The sequence below is a fragment of the Echeneis naucrates genome, chromosome 22 (assembly GCF_900963305.1).
Source record: "Echeneis naucrates chromosome 22, fEcheNa1.1, whole genome shotgun sequence".
NCBI lineage: Eukaryota > Metazoa > Chordata > Actinopteri > Carangiformes > Echeneidae > Echeneis > Echeneis naucrates.
The window spans coordinates 1,971,752-1,992,454 of record NC_042532.1 but is presented as its reverse complement, the minus strand read 5'-3'; the positions used below and the strand labels follow the sequence as shown (position 1 = coordinate 1,992,454).

The window sequence follows — 20,703 nt, the reverse complement described above, 5'->3', positions numbered from 1 at the left end:
AATTTTTAATTTTGACTATTCAATATGGATGCAAATATCTGAACAATAACAATAATAATAATAATAATGTACATTTTATTTAGAGGACTCTGCTCAAAGATGTTTTACAGGAGGCAAGTTAATAATAAAATAAAAATCATACAGAATAAATAAAGGAATAGAATAAAACGCAATAACAAAAATAAAGAAAACATTAGTACAATTCAAACGTTAAAGGCAAATTTGAAAAGGTGAGTTTTCAGCAATGCAAACCTTTAAGACCTTTGGTATTAGTTCAACATCTATAGACATAATGAAGAAATCATTGTGACCATCTCCTTTTGCCATTAAAACAGTACTGACCCATTGAGGCCTGGACTCCACTAGATATCTGAAGGTCTAAGAAACCAAGAAGTTGGCAGTTGGTGATCAGATTGGACCAGCTCATGCCACAGATTCTGGACTGGATTGAGATTTGGGGAAATTGTATAAACATCAACAACTTAAACTGGTTGGTGTTTTTCAAACTCTTCCTGAACAGATGTTGCAGTGTGGCAGGAAGCATTGCTGAAAGAAAACACTGACATTTGAGAATATGTTTCCATGAATGCCCGGAATTGGTCTGAACAAGGTTTAGGTTGGTGCTATGTGCCAAAACAACATACACATGAATGAAGGACTCAGCCTAGCAGAACATTTGCCAAAGCATCACACTGTCTGAACTAGGGTTGAGCCGGATACTTGAGTACCACACGAGTAATAGGAGTCAATATCCTTGCTCGGACTGAAGGAAAACCTCCTCAGGACGTCCTGTGATAGAGACAGAGCGCAACGCGTCATACTCGGAAAGCCATGCCCAACGGAGGGGTAAACAATCGGTGGCACAACTAAAAATACACAATCCAATACTTATCTTAAAACATTATTTAAACATGTCAGATGATTATTTTAACACGCTGGCTGTACTGGAGAAAAAACGGTACAATGAAAAACTCACATGGGTATTTCTCATTGTCCCATCTGTTTGCCTTCATTTTCATGGCAAACTGAATGGCCTGAGGTGACATACATCATACATCATACATCAATATTTACGACTCAAGTCCCCCAGTAAGATGATCATTCAATCTAATAGCAATAAAAAGTTACGCTACATCCACACTACTACATCATCGTTTTAAAATAGCTTTTTATGAACGTTTCAAATTTGCCCCACTTCATGGGGTTATGGGGTAAAAAGCTGATTTGTAACAGAAGCGGTGCTTGTGTGACAAGACAGGGCTGCATGCAGCCCGCATCTGTTTCTTCATCAGGTCAGATTTTTTTCCTGGTTGGTTCGCAATTCTTACCTTGGTCTAATACATATTAAGCTGTAAATAAAAACATATTGAGGCTTACAATAGCAACTTCTGACCAACCCATATCAATTTCAGGCCTAAAAATACAACTTTTGTACAAAACACGCCCACTTCTGGTTTAAGTCCTGCCCCTTACAAGTACAAAAATCTTTACAGATAATGTAGATGTTTGAACAGATACGGATCCAAGTGCTGTACTCAACACACCACTAAATAAAATGTAGTTGGTGGATGTATGTTAGCCCTGGTATGCTCCAGCTCCTACTGTTAGCCTATCCAATTCAGTAACCTTAACTTAAAAGTTAATTAAGAATGAATCCACATAGCGTTATTATTTTTGTACTAGCTTTATAAAATTTAACATTACACCCCTTCTGTTACAAATTATTCTAATAAAAGCTTGGCATGAGAAGAGTATCCAGTGAGGGCTATTTGCTTGTTATTTATCTTCCTTTTTGTTAGAAATATACACTCACAACAATGAGAAATGAAAGATCTTTGGACTTGAATGGATCCAAGTTGTGTTCCACCATAAACCTGCCAACTCTGACTGCAAGACTAATGTGTAGCTGATGACAGGGCCTCTCGTTTTACTGCCTGTATCCACTTCTCTCATCTTAAAGGCAATTTTTTTTCTGTTCGGCAGCTTCTAAAAACTTAGATCAGGGTTCTTTACCCTGTTAGTAGATCACCCTCCCACACAGCAGCTTTTGGGCATTTGTTTGTGTTTGCTGGCACATAGAGTGACAACAGACACTTTAACACAAAACAAATGTAGAGCTATTGGTTGTTTTCTCCTCCAGCGTGGGCAGGGCTTAAATGTGCTCTGTCTCCATTAAAAGTAGTCCGGGCAAAATACCATAATCTTCCTCAAGGCAGAGGAAATACATCGATAATTTTTTGTAATCAAGGTTATTGAATTATTCAAGGAATCGTTTCAGCCCAAGTACAGAGCCAGGAACTGGGCAGGTCCATCACTGCAGACCCCTCACCTTGGACACAATCTGTTCAGACTGCTTCCCTCTGGTAAGTGCTACAGTTCGCCACAACCACCAGACTTAAAAACAGTTTATGTATTGCCTTTTCACTTTTTATTTCTGCCTTTCCCTTGTCCAATACTGGAGAAATGCCAGAGTCAAATTCATAGTATGTTTACACATACCTCACAATAAAACAATTTGAAATGGACCATACCCACAGTTATGCGTAAAAACAGATGAGCTATATAAAAATTCAACCCTGTCAAGTTGGAAGAGGAAATTATCGAGACCAAGCTGTTTTTACCTGGCTATATATCCGCTGTAAAGCTGGACATTTTAACATGGGAGTTGATGGGGGATGACTCACTGTTGGAGCTAGACAAGGTTGTAGAGGAACTGCAGGTTTTGGCTCCTTCGTGTAGACATAATTTTTAGTCCTGGATGTTGCTGCTTGCTTACAACACAAGCACATGCATACACACGTACACACCCCCACTCACACAACTACAAATTGATCGATGCTTCGCAAACAGGCACTTTGAGTAAATCTTGTAGCATAAAATGAACTTTTGCATCACATTGAAAGCTGTGGTCAATTGTTTCTGGCCACCATAGTCTTCCACTAATGTGGATTGCCCAGTTTGGCTAACATTTCTAGTGCTAAACATTTGCAGACGTCTTACTCCAGAGGTTAATTCTACTTGTCTATAGACTAATAAACATCAACTGATATTTCAGTAAAGGCCCACATTATTTTTCCACATGAAAATAATAATAATTTTCATTTTGTAGACCAAAAATGCTGTGTAAAAGCTGAACCCAACTGTAAATGTATAAAATATTAACAATGACCTTAGTGGACTAGTAATTCTGGTGCTGACTATCAAGAGTAGTATGCCAGATGGAAATAGAGCTATATTGTAATTGAATCAGACTAAAATCGTAGATATATTAGATTTGGTACAAATAATCAGAGGTCACCCATAGGACATCATGATACTAACTTAACACAAATTCTGTTATCTGGAATATACTTTTTATATTTACCTTTACCATACCATGAATTACCATAAAATAATTAAAATAATTGCTCACCCTTCCTTTCAGTGTTCCTGAGCTCAGCAAAGCCGGACACTATCTTTTCATCTGGGGGAAAAGACACGTGTTTTCCTCCTTTACTTCTCCTCTTCTGTTTTTCGTCAGCTTTTTCCGCCCTGTCATCACCCTGCACATCATTTTCTTTGTCACTACAGTGGGCCATCCCTTTGCTTGCAACCAGAATTTTTGGAATTTGAACTTCAGAAGGAAATATCTGATGCATCAAAAACCGTAGTATTGCCTTTGTGGAGCCATGGAAAATAATCCTAATTGAAAGAGGGAATGGAAATGTGCACAGTAGTTTTATGTACAAACAGATGTTGCCACGGCACCTCTTGGATAGGCTACTCGTTCCACCCTGTGGCACTTGGAAAGACAAGACACTGAAGAAACAATATCTTATTCATGAGTTGTGGGCTAGGTTGCAAGTGAAACCCAATATATTTGTATCCAATGTCGCATTCAAAACAGGTAGGGCTCTGAATACACCTATTCAAATTCAGTATGCACAGCAACATTCAGAAGCATACAGGTAATAAGATAAGGCCACATAAGAAAGGATAACTTTTTGTACCTTGCTTCAGTTAGAGTGACAAACTCACAGATTATTAAAACTGAACTACTTTGAGTTTCTGGCCTACAAACTCCGTGCTGTTTTTGCTATCAGCAAGACATCGTCCAAAGTTGTGAGGGACATTAGTAAATTGTGCCATTTAGTGGCAGACATGCATATTATATACGTTTTTTTGCATTACATTATACTTCAACTCAGAGTCAGTGAGATTATATATTGAACAGGTCCAGACCAAACTCTTTGGAGAGTTATTTAAAGAGACCCAGCAATCCATCCATTAGGATGTTGTTGATTAAAACACACTGAGGTTGGACCAGTGGCGGAGGAAGTACTCAAACATCCTCCTTAAGTAGAAATAGAAATAAACAGACAAAAATGTTCTCTACTAAAAATAAAAGTGCCATTTTTAGTATTACTTTTAGTAGAATTTAGCAGAATTTATTTATTTATTTATTTGGTGTGACCTGCAGAGTTAAATGCCATTAACAAAGAAGACAGCTTATACCTTCAAAAGTTTTTATTTTTGCATAAAAACAGCCATCTAATGCAAAACCACTGTGTTACATTGATTGTAGTCAACGCTTTCAAGTAAAAATTTTCATGGTTTCCACTGAGAAAAATAGTCCTTCTAGCAGACAGAACTTTAAAGTTGGAGGTGTTGCACAGCAACATGTTAGATGCAAATGACCATGAATTTCTGTTACAATAAGTGAACGGACTACTTGTGGAATGATATGAAGGGTGTGAATCAGAAGTACAGCACTTGCACTTTGTATACCACCACTGGGTGGGACCTATAGTTATCAGGTGGAAAAAAACATGACACTAAACTGTGATCAGACTGCTGTTTGTCTGCTGCATATGAGCCACAATAATTTTATACTGTGAGGATTAGCCAAGTGTGATTTCTACATACACTTTTCCACTGAGCTTGCAGTGTTTGTTTGTAGTTAGTTTTACACATATGCACAATAAAATTAGATTTAATGAAACACCTGTCCAAGTTGTTGACTGGTGAGTGTATTATGCTTTAGTCTAAAATGATATATTATGCTGTTTGTAAGGTAAAATGAATTAACTTATTAAAGATGCCTGTATGGAAGCTCGGCTCCTAAATATATTCCTTTGAACATCATTATAGGCCTAATTCCGTGAGGGTAATATTTACTCATGCAAACCCTAAAACAAACTGTTTGATCACAGCACGTCTGGGGTTTTGATAGAGAATTATTTGGTCTGCTTTCACTGATATTGCGAATGTAACGTTTGCTGGTAGAAGCATGGGACTGACTTTATTCTGTGACGTGCATTCTTACCTCACTTGCTCAGTAAACCCACTCTCGTCCCCTCAGCAGGGGTTTCCGGTCTCAGCCACATGTCTTTACGAAGACTATCCGCCGTAAGTTACGCAGTGCAAACCAATAGAATAGCAATCTGTGGTGACGTCACTTCCTGAGCTGTAGTTTTGCGGGAAGTTTGGTCCTGAAACAGTTTAGCTCCCCAGACTACGATAAACAACAAAGAGAAGGTGCGTATCTATCCTACAGTCCGGTTACACGTGTAACTGCCGTTTACGTCGACTCTATTGCAAACATCTACCGGCGTTCATTGTTTTTTTCTCATTAAACGTCGCAATCAAACGGAAGACGCGAGACAATTATGCTAACAAGACTACGCAGTTAGCAATGTAGCTGTTACTAACATGCTAACGTAACGTTAGCCTTTGCCCAACCTGCTCAGTCCATAACCTTTTTTTTTGTTTGAACGGCGGCTTGGACAATTTACTGTACCTGCTGACCGCATATGTGTATTAAAACTGGGCATAATGAACTTTGAAACTGCTCACACGTTACGTTACTAAGATATAACACGCGATGCCAAGATGTTATTAGCTTGCTTCACCGGTAAATACAGGTTCAAATAAACTTGATCGACACAACATTCCAAAGACAATTCCGTGCCAGACGGAATACAATGCGCCTGTCTTCGTTATTTCTAGTTGTTCATGAACAACACGGGATGTCTCAGCGTACAAATCAGTTATCCACGCTAGCAGGCAGTGATGCTCCCGTGTATGTGTCTTACAGATGCCCCCTAAAGCTCGGGCAGCAGGAAAGGGCCGCGCTCCAGCTAAGAGAAAGTTGGCAGAGGAGTTCCCACCTGGTGAAGTCCTAACTGACACTGGGAAAAAGGCCTGGAAACTGGGGGCTCCGATTGGCCAAGGGGGGTTTGGCCTCATATATTTGGGTGAGAACATATGTGAGACTGAATAGCAAGTTTAAAAGTCAGACATGCTGTGGTAAAACATGTTTGACATTTTAATATGATTTTTTTACCCATTAGAGTCTGCCAATCATGTGCTGTTGATAGAAAAATAACCATATTCATACATCCTGTAGAGACACCCTGAACCAGTTGAAAGTCTAATAGTTTATCTGTTTTTGGATTTGTTGATTAAAAGTTAATCTTTTTTTTTTTTTTTTTAAGAACCTTGAACTATTAATACATACAGTCTAATGTTTAAAGTGGTTATCCCCTGTTTTTTTCTTGTATGCTTTTTGCTTCAAGTTCAAACTAGAACACATACTGTATTTTAGTTTTGGCTTTGAAAAGGAGATAGTGAATTTGGATTACAGGAAGTTGAAAAGGTGTGAAACACCAAAAGAAATGTTTCTTCTACTGGCCCCAGCAATGTGTTTAAATGCAATTATGGAGCATGTACTGCATGATTGTGACCTGCAAAGTCTGGCATATTAGTCAATTGAACAACTTTTTAGCTATGAAATTATTCTTTTTGTTCTATAGCTGATGAGAATTCTGCTAAACCTGTGGATGCTGATGCTCGCTACGTCATCAAAGTGGTAAGACCCCAAACAAACTGAAAACAGTGAAACCATGTTGATAACTAAGGCTGCACAATATGCGCAATGAAAAAAAGTATATTGGCAAATATTGATAGACAGTAATTGCTATTGTGATGCAGTTGCAATAATTGTTTCTGTCTAACATTTGGAAAATATAATTTGTTGGCAAGGTTGTCTCTGGCTATATTGCAATTTTAATTATACTTTATTGTGTGGCCCTCATAAAAATGTGTCTTTTTTCCTCTTTCATGTACATATATCATATGCGCACTTCCTGTACAGAGCAATACTTCTATATGAGCACGATCCACCTCCTTGCATCTTGATTTTCACTGACATTGTTTTTGTTTTGAAGCTTCCTTATCAATATTGAGAATTTTTTTGTTAGGTTAATTAGATAGGACATAGTGTGATAGGGTCTGTTTGCAATTCATAGCAGTGTGTTCAGCAGTTATGCATTAGTGCCTAATGTGGTTGAACCAGTCCAACTGACTTATCCTGTTTTAAAGTCCAATGTCACAGTCACTATGTTAACATGACACCTAAAAAAAAAACAAATTATTGCATTGCTCCGACTAAAACTGCACTTTTAAAGTACATGTAAACATGTTAGCTCGACTGAAATCGGCAAAGTCTGCAGCAAAAGCTCATTTTTGGACGCATACAAACCTGCTAACTTGCTAGCTCAATAGTCTTCTTTTTTTGCACCTTTGTGGTGGTCTATGACATTATAGGTCAATTGGAAGTGACCCATTATCCACAAGCCGAAAGAGTGCATATCGACACCTATCGTAGTGGAGGCGACATGATTTCATTCCTGCCCATGTATACTGGGACAAGGACAGAAGTCCCATTAGATGGCTTTATCGAGCTATAACCATAGCTCAGCTTAACTGTGCATGTAAACATACTGACAGAATTCAGCCAGTGACCTGGAATAGAAATAACATTTACACCCAGTGGTATGTAAATGTGTGTACATGTTGGCAATGGACCTGTTTGCAATATTTGTGAAAAACTAAATCTATACCAGTGAGACCAGATCATAGGTATGTGAACTAACTGGTTATAAGGCCAATTACCAGCAGTCATTGTTGGCTATGTCTGTTACAAGCAGTCAGTGGCAGAGAGCATTTGGCCTGTTCGGTCCAGTAAATGATTGATTTCGCCCACTTTTTGTATTGTTGACATTTTAGAAATTTTATCAAATTTATACCATGATAGTTCAATAAGTTTGCAATGTTTTTTTGGCTGGTTAGTTGTTGGTAGTTTAAATCTATGTAAGTGTACAGAACACAAACATAAATATGGAACATAATATATGGAACATGTCTGTTATATTTTATTTTGTTATACAGTGGTGGCAAAAGATTTTTGGACATCCCATGCATTTGTGATATCTTGCATTAAGAATTGCTCTTATTTTCCAAGTGCAATGCCTTTTAGGATATTCACAACAAAAACACAAAACAAATCCTAAAAAAACATGAAAAACTTAAAATTGATCGATTCCATAAAAATGCATGAATATGTCATCCTTTTTATTAAAGATACTATTTTTGCTGTTGTGCATTGTGTAATATAAAGCCAACTAGGTGGAAGTTCTTCAGAGACAAAAATGGCTAAAACAAGGAACTTAATGAAGGAAACACTCCAAAAGGAACACATTCTCAGCTGGGAAGGTTACTGCTGCTGCTAGATAGCCTGAAGGTACAGATGTAGTCCTTCAGCACTTGAATCCACGCTGCAGAAATAGAAACAAACCAACAGTTTGGAAGATAAACCAAGATATGTGCATCCCAGGGTTTCTTTAGCAAGAAATGACTGCATTTTGATCCGCATGTGCATGGAAAACCATTGAATTACATCACATGAGCTTCAGCAGCAGTGGTCTAACAAAACTGTTGTCCAGTGTTTCACCCGTTCTGTATTTGGCCAACTCCTAGATCATAGATTAATGATCTGCAAGGGTGTCAAGAAGCCCCTGATAAATGAGGAACTGCAGTTGGCCAGTTGGATCAGTCCAGATTCATGCTTAATTCTCTTTCTAATGTGAGGGCATGCAGAAGGCCAGGCAAAGTATTATCTGCAGCATGTGCAATACCGACCATCAAGCATGGCAGAGGCAGTATCATGGTTTGGGGTTCCCAGGGAGTGCAGCTCCCTTCTCCTTGTGCACTGTTGCATTGAAACTTCATGTTTCAGCAAGATTATGCCCCTTGCCACACATCCAGGGCAAGTAGAACTTTGCTGCAGGAGCGCAATGTCCAGGTTTTACGTTGGCAAGCTCAATCCCTGCATATGGTTCCTAATGGAAATTGGTGGTGGATTATCAAAAGGTCTGTTTCGAAGCATAAACCAAAACATTTGGAAGAAATGAAACAGTTGTTCAAGAAGAATGGGACAGGATTACCCTTCAAAAATGTGAAAACCTCATGTGGAACATGCTAGCCAGGATTAGAGCACTATGTGCTAATGGGAGGGCTATAACTATTAATTTGATGAAGTGATGGTTTATTTATTTTTGGTTCTGTCTTGAACACATTCTGTTATTTGTTGACTTTGATACTGACAATGTTGAGAACTGCAGCCAAACATTTTGAAACACAAAAAGATTTTTCAGCAAATATTTAATATGTGAGATTGTGTTAAATTTCAAGGGTGTCTGAAAACTCTTTTCCACCATTGTATGTAAACATGTAAAATGTGTCTGTTTTATTCCCTTCCATTGTTTTCACAGACTGTCAGATAACAAAGATTTCCTTTATAAAAAAAAAAAAAAAAAGCTAAAAGCTAAGCAAAACTAACCCTAGCATACAATTACAATGAGCTATTATGACTTCTCTCTTTCTTTGCATTAATGTATGTCTTTGGAGGTGTTTCACCTTACCTTTAAGAGTGGTCAACCTAGCAACTAACTATGAAGTTACAGTGTTGAATCCTTGTGGCTAAAGGCTAATGCTAGCAAACTCATAAAATGAATAACTTAAGTCACACTCACTTCTTTATAAGATGCTAGTGGTTCAACTAGTTGATTCTGCTGCACTATTCAAAGCCCTGCTTTGTGAATATAGAGACTCCACAGCTTTCATCCACCCATTATTTGTACTTCTTAACCATGCATGCTACAGCTAATCCCATTTGATAAAAGGTGGTGTACCGTGGACAAGTTGCCAGTGTATCACAGGGCCGCTGTATGGACCATTCACACCTCCAGGAAATTTTGAGTTATCACTTAACGTGCATGTCTTTGGACTGTGGGAGTACCTAGGTGGAACTTAAACAAACACAGGAAGGCCTCAGGCCCAGAGGTCAGACCCAGTACCTACTTTCTCTAGAGCAACAGTGCTAACCACTGCAACTCTGTGCAATATGTCCAATACATGTTCCAGAGCTGTAAAAACGTGGCTTATTTTGTTAAAAGCGCTGTATCTGATAAACATTCAGGATCACACTGGACTTTCTACTGGTGACAATACAGGTGCACCAACATTACATGAGTTGTTTACAATGATATTTTTTTATCTAAACACCTGTTGAGGCTTTGTTTTGTCAACAGGAGCCCAGTGAAAATGGACCACTGTTCTCTGAGCTCAAGTTTTATATGCGAGCTGCTAAGCCTGATCAGAGTAAGTCGCATTATAATTCCTTATGAGAATATACACAGACACATACGAACTCTTAGTACACCACCAAACGTTAGTCTCTCACAACCGGGGAAAACAAATAAAATAAAGCTAACTTTCTTAATTAAAAAAAAAAAAAAAAAACAAGAACACTTTTTGGCAGTGGCATGGGGGGCTACAGAGGAAGGGAAGCTTTTGGTGGAAGCGCTGTTGGCCCCCAGGCCACAGCTTTGCATTTTATACAATAACAATCCAAATGTCAATCTCCCCTGACAATTAACTGTTATATTACTAAGGAATCAAACGCTCATATTTTATTCATGCTGGAATATCATGTTGTTGGTAAATATTTGTCCCAGCAGCAGATTAGCTTGCAGCCACGCTGCCCGGCTCCCCCCATGGAATAAAACCCTTATTACTTTGAGCATCACAGCCATCACCCAGCACCAGTTAGCAGTGTGTTTGCAGAAAGTTTCTGTCAGCACAATTCTGTCGTACATGTCAGAGATTAATAAACAAACTTTTAGAACATTTTTGCCTGAAAGATCTTCAACATCTCCTCCTGTCCTGTAGTACAAAGCTGGATGAAGTTTCACAAGATGAAAAATCTGGGGGTGCCCAGGTACTGGGGCTCAGGTCTCCATGAGAAAGGCGGGAAAAGGTAAGAATCTGATCAGAAAAACTCATACTTTTACCATGTTTTTTACCAAGTACTGAAATAAGAAGTACTGTGTTGATTTCTCAAAAAAAAAAAAAAAAAAAAATAGGACTTTATAAAATTAATAAAATGTGACATATATACTGACTTACACGTGGGAGCTGACAAGCAAACATTTTTTAACTAATAAAGACGCTAATATAATACCCCAGAAATGTATAGGCTTTTAATTTATTTATTTATTTGTTTTTTCAAACTAGAGAATCAACCATTCCTGTTAAATTCCACACATGGACAAATAAACAGAACATACATGAAAAAGAAGAATTTGTCTTACTGAATCACATTATGGTAACACTGTGCTGATCCTGAATTTGGGGGGACTAGTTGATGGTAGGATAGTAGTTAGGATGACTTTATAAGGAAAAACAAACAAATTGAAAAGCCTTAATCTAGACTCTGAAAAGGATAACGGAAGAAATGATACCCTGATTGGTTCAGCAGGACCATTGCTCTAAATCCTTCCCCTGCAGCTATATCAGTCATTAATTCAGCTTGTTTGACAAGCTACAAATATTGAAGTTTTTGTTTTTGTATTCAAGGTACAGGTTCATGGTTATTGACAGGCTTGGCACTGACCTGCAGAAGAAGTTCGAAGAGTGTGGAAAACAGTTCCCCAGAAAACTGGTTCTGCAGCTTGGCATTCGACTGGTTTGTTCTTTCAAGATCACATTGTTTCATTTTGCTTGGACATTTTCCACCCTTCCATTTGGGTGTAGTGAATGACAGCTAAAGGAAATTACAGGAATTTAATGAAACATCTCTTTTCAAGCTGCTGTAAATCAATATAGTGACTAATATAGCGACAAACACAATTCACAACAGCTATAGTTTCTCTGTCAGATCATTATTTTGATTTCTAACATTGACAGCGTGATTGTGGTTCATTATTGGTATAATATAGGCTGTAGGGTAAAATGTGTGTCATCCAACTAACAGTCGGGTTTATCTTTGGTTTGACTTCAACTTCGCTTACAACAGGTATTCATGTAAAACCTGTACCTGCTGCATAATGCAGGGAGTACAGTTTCTCTTGTCATGATGATGTCAACATAATGAGAGGTTCTTCATATGAAAGTGAAGTAGGTGGCGGTAGGGAAGAATCTCAGAAAACAATGTCAGATAGTCCCAATTAACTGCCACAACCTTCTATTGTAGGTGTTGAACTGGTTGTTCAAATTAAAATTAAGCTTCTACTGCAAGTATGAAGCTAAGGTGCAGCACTAATGCTGCTCTGTTTGTTTGCCGAGCCTTACAGTAACAGATGATTTTCACAAGTCGGCAAACAGTCTGACCTTCAAAATCCTAACCCTCCTAACCCTCATCAGACCACTACAACCCACTAGTATGTTGGATGTTACATTAAAGAAGAGAACAGCTCAATTTATTAAATGGTCAACAGGGCACGCTCTGTCACAGTCAGTGAATCACAGAGAGGCTTTCCAGTCTAACATTAGTTGGACTGTAACAAATTAATCAGAGTAAGACAAGACCCTAGACTGGTCATATAATCCTTGTCTTGCATGATATAGAGGAAGAGAAAATGTTTTAGAAATAATTTTTGAATTACTAACTACTTGACTAAAATGCAGAACCAGTAAACTTTTAAAGCTTTTGTGCATGTCCAACCTGATTTTTCTCTTATTTGGATAGTCCACATTAAGATGTGGTACACCAGGTCCAGTTATGCTTTAATTATGACTTGTTGTGTGTGTGTTCATTCACAAGCCTCTGTGACCTGCTGTTTTGAAGCTTCCACGTTGTAATTTGTTCTTTGACCATTTTGGTTTGTTTAAACTAGAAGAAACAATATTTAGAGGAGAAGGTGGAGCTGAGGAGGAGTGAAAGTTAGATCTGACCTTCTCTGTACTCCGTCCTGATTGTCAGGCACGTTGCCATTTGTGTGTACAGTACAGTCTTTATGGTATATTTTCATCAAGTTGAAATCATAATTTGAAAAAATTACATCCTGTCCTTCTACGTGCCCTTGCTTGGGTGGTTCAGTGGTGCTTTCCATTACCCACCTGGAATACTGGAAGTTGTGGCTATGTTGGCTCTCTGGGTTAGGTGCCTCAGGAGCCTGGGGAGCCTGGGCCCCTGACCCAACTCTGGGCCCTGGTGATCGTCTCACTCATATGTATGCAATGCCCACATGCATGCATGGTTTCACTTGCCAGCCTGGGTTGGTTCAGATTATGAAGGATTAATGAATCCTGCCAAAAATGGGTTGAGCCACTCTTTCACTCTATCACTAGAATGCTGGGACACCTTTACCTATCGGAACTTCCATCTTTCCAGATAACTGCACAGAAACCCTCTGGACTCTCTTAATCCTGAGTGAGGTGGTAGGAAAAGCACAGCATCTTTCATTCCACTACTTCCTACCAGCACCACCTGCTTCCCCTCTCCTGTTCATCCTTCTGCATCTTGTCTGTCATTCATTCCCCCTATATTCACTAAAGTATATCACTGCCCTCCCTGCCTCACAGAGGTCATTTCACTCAATCAGTATCAACAAACTAGATTCCAGCGAGGGCTAGTGATGATCACACACATGCACTGAACAAAATGTACATCATGTTGTATTGAAGACTCGAAACTTGAGATTGAGACTGCAAAGTTATTTGGAAAATGTTTCAGTGACCTATTCAATCAAGTTAGAAGAAGAGACATTTTCACGTACACTTGAACACAATTGAACCAATTAGGTCTGCACTGATACTGATATCAATATCGGTCCGATAACGGGCATGGGTACTTGTACTCGTACTCATTAAAATTTACAGCACTTGACTGCAAGGCAGGAAGCGAGGAGTTATGTCAGCATTGTGGTCAACATAAAAAAATAAATAAATAAAAACTTGTTGAGGTGGGATAGGTCAGGTTTGAGCAGTCAGTTGAGGTCGCCTGCCAATGGAATGGGAGTAATGAAGCTTTCACTCTCAAACTAACATAACAAGCCATATGGGCCTTGGAAAACATGGTTGAGAGTAGCAGGTGATGTGACATTCAAACAACTTGGGAAAAATGAGCTCTGAGATGTCGAAGTTGGAAATTACTGCTTCCAAAATAAACATAAATGGCTGCTGCACATATTTTAGCATTCAGCAATATGCTGTGGCGATATGCCAAACTTATTTTTTCTCTTCTCCAAGTTAACCTGTAGCGTAATAACACTGATATCAGAAGTGAGAAATTTCCGAGTTGGAATATAGGATTCTCGGTTCCAAGTTTTCATGAACGCAGCATTCAAGCCGTTTTTTTTTTTTCCCCTCCCCAATCGAAGTCACTGTTGGAGATAATGGAGCAGGCAGGGAAGGCATCCTAACAGCAGACAAAGGATTTAAAAATAAGTGGCGCTGGGCGTGGATAGAAGAGATGGGCAGGGACGACAAGCCTTGTGGTTATTCATTTCCTATTTTGTATTTAGAATCAGAATAAAATAGTTTACTGTTGCAGTGTAACTGTTTACAAATGGTGTTTTTCATTTCATATAAATTATCCTTTACTGAATTAAATGGTTACTAATCAAATAATACCTCAAATTAATTTGCTTGACTGAGTTTCACATTTAACATTATCATCTTTTAATTTCTAAATAATCTTTTCTGCGCCCCCCCTCAGTAAATGAAAAAGTTTTACTCAAATCTTACACTATGTGTGGCAGTGCCATGTTTATGAAAGCACCAATACTGAATGGTGGTATATGCAGTAGTCACTGCAGTATAGTTACCCATGTACAAGAAAATCATGCTAAGGAATTAGGGTTGATTGGGGTTGTTCAAATAACAGAAGCTATCTGTGGAAAAAAAATCTAAGTAACTTTATGTGTAATGGCGTAAGTACTCAGTATTAGTATCAGTGAGCGCTCAAATGCAAGTACACTTCTCGTTTCCAAAAAAAAGTGGTCTCAGTGCCTCCGTAGAACCAACAGTGTCTCTCCCGATAAGTGATTTCAAAACCAAGGTACATACCAAACTGTGACCTAAGTATGCCATTACACCCCTAGTAAACAGACTGCAGGTATAAAGCTCAATGTTCTTCTAACTTCATAAACCTGAGCTAAGTCCAGATACACTTCATACGTTTATACCAGGCAGAAAAGGAATGTTTGTTTCAAGCTAACACTGTTTTCTTTTTCTTGTCAAGCTGAATATTCTGGAGTACATTCATGACCACGAGTATGTGCATGCAGACATTAAAGCATCAAACCTAATGTTGAGCTACAGTGATCCCAACCAGGTGAGTAGCAGTTGAAGCATAAAGCATCATGACTGAAGTCAGCCTGTGTTTCTATTTTAGGGAAATTAAAAAATATATATATATATTCAAATTTCAGCTCCATGTTTCTTAATTTTGTGAAACTGACATGCTTCTCTTACCTGGGTGCTTTTCCTCATAAGCAAGAGGATGATTATATTTTGTGAGAAATAAGAATATTGTGCTGTTTTAGATTCAAATAAGGCCTGGAGAGGAAGGGGTGAGAGAGAGGGTGGGGTTAGGGGATTAGATGACAGCAGCTTTTTCTACCAAAGAGGGAGGGGCTGTGGCAAAAAAAATTGTAGATTGATAATGTATCAGTTGTGGTATTATTAAAGAGCTATTTATAAATAACAATTTAACAGCAGGCCCCTCAGGACTATAAATATAAGCTATGTGTAGCTATGCTATTTATATTGCTTTACCCTACAGTTACTAGGATGTATGTTTGGTTTTATTACAGTAGAAAGCCAACTGTAGTTTATAAACACAATGCCGACTAAATTATAATAATAATTAAGCTTTTCCATGTGCATATTTAACTTTAAATACCAAACGGAATCATTTGCTCCTCTTTCAAAAAGCTAAGCTAAACAACATCATGACAAATACAGAGCATGTCAAATGTTTCCATATTTGTCAACACCTAAATATCTGTTAATGTCAACTGTAGGTTTACTTAGTGGACTATGGGTTGGCTTATAGATACTCACCTGACGGCGCACTCAAAGAATACAAGGAGGATCCCAAGAGATGTCATGACGGCACCATTGAGTTCACAAGCATTGACGCTCATAAAGGAGCATGTAGGTACAAGTGAGGTAGAAATAGTTTCCTTGCCTCAAATACAGATCATTATAAAGTCAATGTCTAATTGGGAATAACTGAGATTGATTCAAGTAGTTCATTGCAGTTTTGTCTTACTTGAAAGATATATTCCTTGAAACTGGCTTCCAATTAGAAGACACTGAAGCTCATCTTATTAAGGAATGCACACATTCACTTTCTTTCATAGTGAAACAAGAAGGTCAATGTCTACACCTTAAGTAGACAAGATAGGGTGAGTCAAGATAGGGTGTTCCTACAACAGTTAAAACAACACAAATTGACGTTTTAATCTCTGTGTTTATGTGCGAAAGAAACAAACCAGATCCAAAGTGTTGGAAGAAGTTTTGATATATTTTTTTTCTTACCTTCACATTTATGAATACTAGAACGCATATAGTTGATCAGGATTTGGTATTCACAGCAGTACTTCTTCTTTTAATATGTTGGTACTGCGATTAAAGTTCTCCTGGTAATGTTTGTTGGCTCCAGCTCCAAGTAGGCGAAGTGACCTGGAGATCCTGTCCTACTGCATGGTTCAGTGGCTGTGTAGCCAGCTGCCCTGGGAAGACAAGCTGCAGGATCCTCTCTATGTCAGAGACTCCAAAATCAGGTACAAGCATAAAAACACAAAATAGACGGTATTTACTCGGCAACACACACATTAATTTTAAGGGGAGGAACTTCTGAACAAGCATTGGCAGAGGGAGGGGTTTATGTATTTAGCTTCTCTTCACAATCATTTCCCCCAACTTAGGCGTTTTACTATTTGTTAAACTTTATTGTCAGGAGATACATTTTTTGACTGCAACAGTGTTTACATGCACAAACAGTGACACAAGTGCACATTCATATTGTTTTGCATCTTGGGAGATGCATTAAGCTGACAATGTCCAAACTTTCATTTCCTTTAAAGTTGTCAAGAAGATATTTCTGAGTTCATGACCAAGTGTTTCTCCACTCAAGACAAGCCAGGTAAGAAAGATACATGCACACATGGACATAGGTGGCAAACATTGGGATGGATGGCATTGTTATGGTAATAAAATCAGAAAAACAGTAATAAATCAATTGAATCAGTCCACCCAAAACCAATCCCTTAACTCCCCAATTTCTCCAGCTTCTCTGCAACTCAGTCCCACAGTCCTAAGCATTAATAGAAAAAATGTCAACTAAAAGTGAAGCACTTCACCATACTCCACAAATGCATATGCAAACACACAGGCAAGGCAAAAATGGCTACTAACATGGATAGCATCTTTCAATTCTCTTTATCTTGATTTAATTATAACCTTTTCAAAGAGAAACTTACTTGGTTCTCATTAGGATATTAACTTCACAGTTGCTTGAAATGGCAAGTTCTCATCTTACTTGGGTGAGAGTTGCCATTTCAATGTTGGCTTTTTGGCCTGCAGCAGTGACTACTCAGGCGCAGACAAATTCTCAAACTTTTAAAGCCAAAAACTTGACTTTTTAATCTGAATTAGAGAAACGATATATAAACTGACAATAGCAAGTGAAAATTAAGTAATTCATAATCAAAATTAAGCAAAAATAATAATAACAATAATAAAAAACCCACAGAAGGTGGGGGTGGGACAAGGGCACCAACCCCCAAATACATCAGAGAGCAACACTCACACTAGGGACACACACTGAGGCCTTCTGACATTCATTTACAACAACCATGTTAAATTATGTATCTCTGACATTCATTCAAGCACCCAATAATTCTTGTGCGCACAAAGCGGGGCACTAGTGTATCATTGCATTCCTCTGGGGTTGCAGATGAGATCCAGAAGTTCATGGAGGAGGTTAAATCTCTTGGATACCAAGACACACCACCCTATGACAAGCTGCGCTCAATCCTGCAGGCCGGACTTAAGACCATCAAGTCTAAAGATGATGGAAAGCTTGACTTTGCTGTTGTCAAAGGAGCTGGGTCTCCCCGAGCTCAGGTCAGTACAGACATTCTGATATACCCTACTACTTCACTACTTCAGTTTGAAAAATGACACTCCTCCGTATGCATTCTCTGCTTCTTGCCAACTTCATTGCATTGTGGACCTTATAGAATTGTGTAGTCCAGAAATCTGTCAGAGACATCCACTAATTTTAAACTGATACCACCAGTAGGAAGTGATGAACGCAGCTCGCGAGAGAAGACATCCTCAGACACCTCCTGTTTGTTCTGTAAAAGTATCAAACCACAGTGTCCTGATTTTTGCTCATACTTTTGAGTAATGATGAAAAATCAAAGCCTTAAACTTCTAAATAGCCTATTGTCAATTTTATACAACAATAAAATATTCACACTGAGATCAGAAAAATACAGGATTCCTCCCATTTACTTTGGCTATAGAAGCAGCCGACAGCTAGGTCTAAGAATCAATGGATAACAAGACCAAAGTAAAACAACAGTTCTTCAGTGAAAGGGTCAAACTGATCTGATCCTATAAATTTAATGTTTTTAGCGACTGTAGAGTCAAATACAGACAAATTTGAGCTTTAAATGTGATGATGTTCAGTTAATGAAGTTAAAAAGACTCTTTTTTTGTTTCCTACATTCCATCTTCCTCTCTCTACATCCCCTTTCCTGTATGCTTCTCTTTTGCTCATGCATATGGAAGATTCCACTAGGGATATGGCATTGCAAGCCAAAGGGTTACCTGGCCCCGGCACTGGTTATTATATGTAATTATCCCACCAACCTGTTCAGCTCAGTGGGGGCCACATAGCTACATGAGGTAGCAATAGCAAAAATGGAATAAGAGGCAAGGGGTGAGTGATAGTTCAAACTTAGAGTAGAGGTTCATTATAGAAGCCTAGGAAGGAGGTGGATGGACAAAGGACTTGGTTTCCTCTGTTAAGCACAGGACTCTCTAAGGGGACTTAATTTCTCACTGTGTCCTCAACATACCCACAATCACTGTGGTTGCTGGAAAAGACAGAAATAATTAATTCACAGTTGAGCGAAAACCTTGTATTAGCAGTGATTCTGGGAAGCGTTCAACTGTGCTGACCCCACTCCTTACATGTACTCTCAGAGCAGAAAGAAGCGAAAATGCCTTAGAGTTTTTTTGGTGCTTTGTGGTCAAAATATTGGAACATATATTGGATAAAGGTCAGTAAGGTCTTGGTGTTTGGTGAGATGGCAGAGCAGTAATGCTCTGCTCACACATAAGGCAGGAGGATCTGGAAGAGAGGTCAGGTCACCACATTGCCAAGCCAAGACCTTATCTCCTTTTCATTCCTCCCACCTTCAGATGCTAAAGGGCCCAAGGCAAATTCCCTGCTTCAAACTCTTGACTATTCTAGGTGTCAATGTGATTATGATATCCATCATGCATATTACTGTGGGGAAATAAAATGTCAATATGTTGAGTAAATATAGCAAAAGAGGAAAAAAGAAGACCCTCATCAACTTCCTGTTCTCTCCATTTTGTTTTTCCAGAAAACGCCCAAGAAAAGAAAAGTAGAAAATGAAGACAGTGAGACTGATGGAAGTCCTGTGAAGAAAAAGACAGTCACAAATAAATTAGGTATGATCAGAGACCCATGACATATTTCTGTGCAGTTACTATTTATTTCTTTAATGTAGGCTCATTTTGGAATTTGAAACTTGCTTTGTTTCCATTGTTCTCTTAACATTTTATCACTGAGTGATTAGACATGAAGGGACCCACCATCAAATGAAATCTGTTCAAATTATTTTCTGATCTATGATGTAAATCTATGTTAAAAGACTCAAATGCTTCTAAGCTGACTGTCTTTGTTCTGTATTTAAGTTTTGACCTGATCTAAACATTATTCGCTTGTGTTTGTGTGGCTGAAGGTATTAGATCTCCAGTTACCAGAGATATGTGTTTGGGTTAGTGTCCTTACTGGAGAAAATTCATAAACCTGATGAATTTCTCCTGCAGAATTAAATGGAGTCAAGAAGGGTCGACCAAAAAAGGTGAAAAACACAGTTGGGAGAAAACAGGCCTACCCCAAATCCAGACTAGTGGATGTGGAGACTCAGACCTCACCTGGAGTTGCCCAGAAATCCAGAGGAAGGCCCAAGAAAACCAGCAACTAAACATCCATCTGTATCTGCACTCCTCCCTGCACCCCCACCTTTCCTCCGCCTTTTAAAATAAATCACCTTTCTAACTTTTGTATATTTTATTTTCTACCTGCACTGATAGTGGTTGATGTTTGATTTTATTTGGTGTCCTAAAAGTGAGATCCATTGTAATAAAGAAGAAATTAAATCATCTAAATCCCACAAGGTGTTGAATGGTGAGAACAAATCTACCATTAAAACCAGTAAATAAAATACAAGCACAATAGAAGGTTCACGGATAGAAACACCTGAGACAGAAGGGTAACAGAGTTTTATGGAACATTTTCCAGTACACAGGCTTCACATGTTGATG

At 38.5% G+C, this 20,703-nt stretch overlaps 1 protein-coding gene across 1 annotated transcript; it reads left to right on the top strand.

Annotated features, from left to right (window-relative positions):
* The first annotated feature begins 5,433 nt into the window (after positions 1–5,433).
* On the top strand, positions 5,434–20,437 carry vrk1 (VRK serine/threonine kinase 1). The gene is made up of 13 exons (XM_029494080.1): positions 5,434–5,517; positions 6,077–6,236; positions 6,795–6,850; positions 10,413–10,482; positions 11,053–11,140; positions 11,740–11,848; positions 15,347–15,439; positions 16,131–16,263; positions 16,775–16,895; positions 17,199–17,257; positions 18,071–18,240; positions 19,737–19,824; positions 20,206–20,437. Exons 2-13 carry the CDS (start codon positions 6,077–6,079, stop codon positions 20,361–20,363), a joined length of 1,305 nt encoding a protein of 434 aa, XP_029349940.1. The 5' UTR covers positions 5,434–5,517; the 3' UTR covers positions 20,364–20,437.
* The last annotated feature ends 266 nt before the right edge of the window (positions 20,438–20,703 follow it).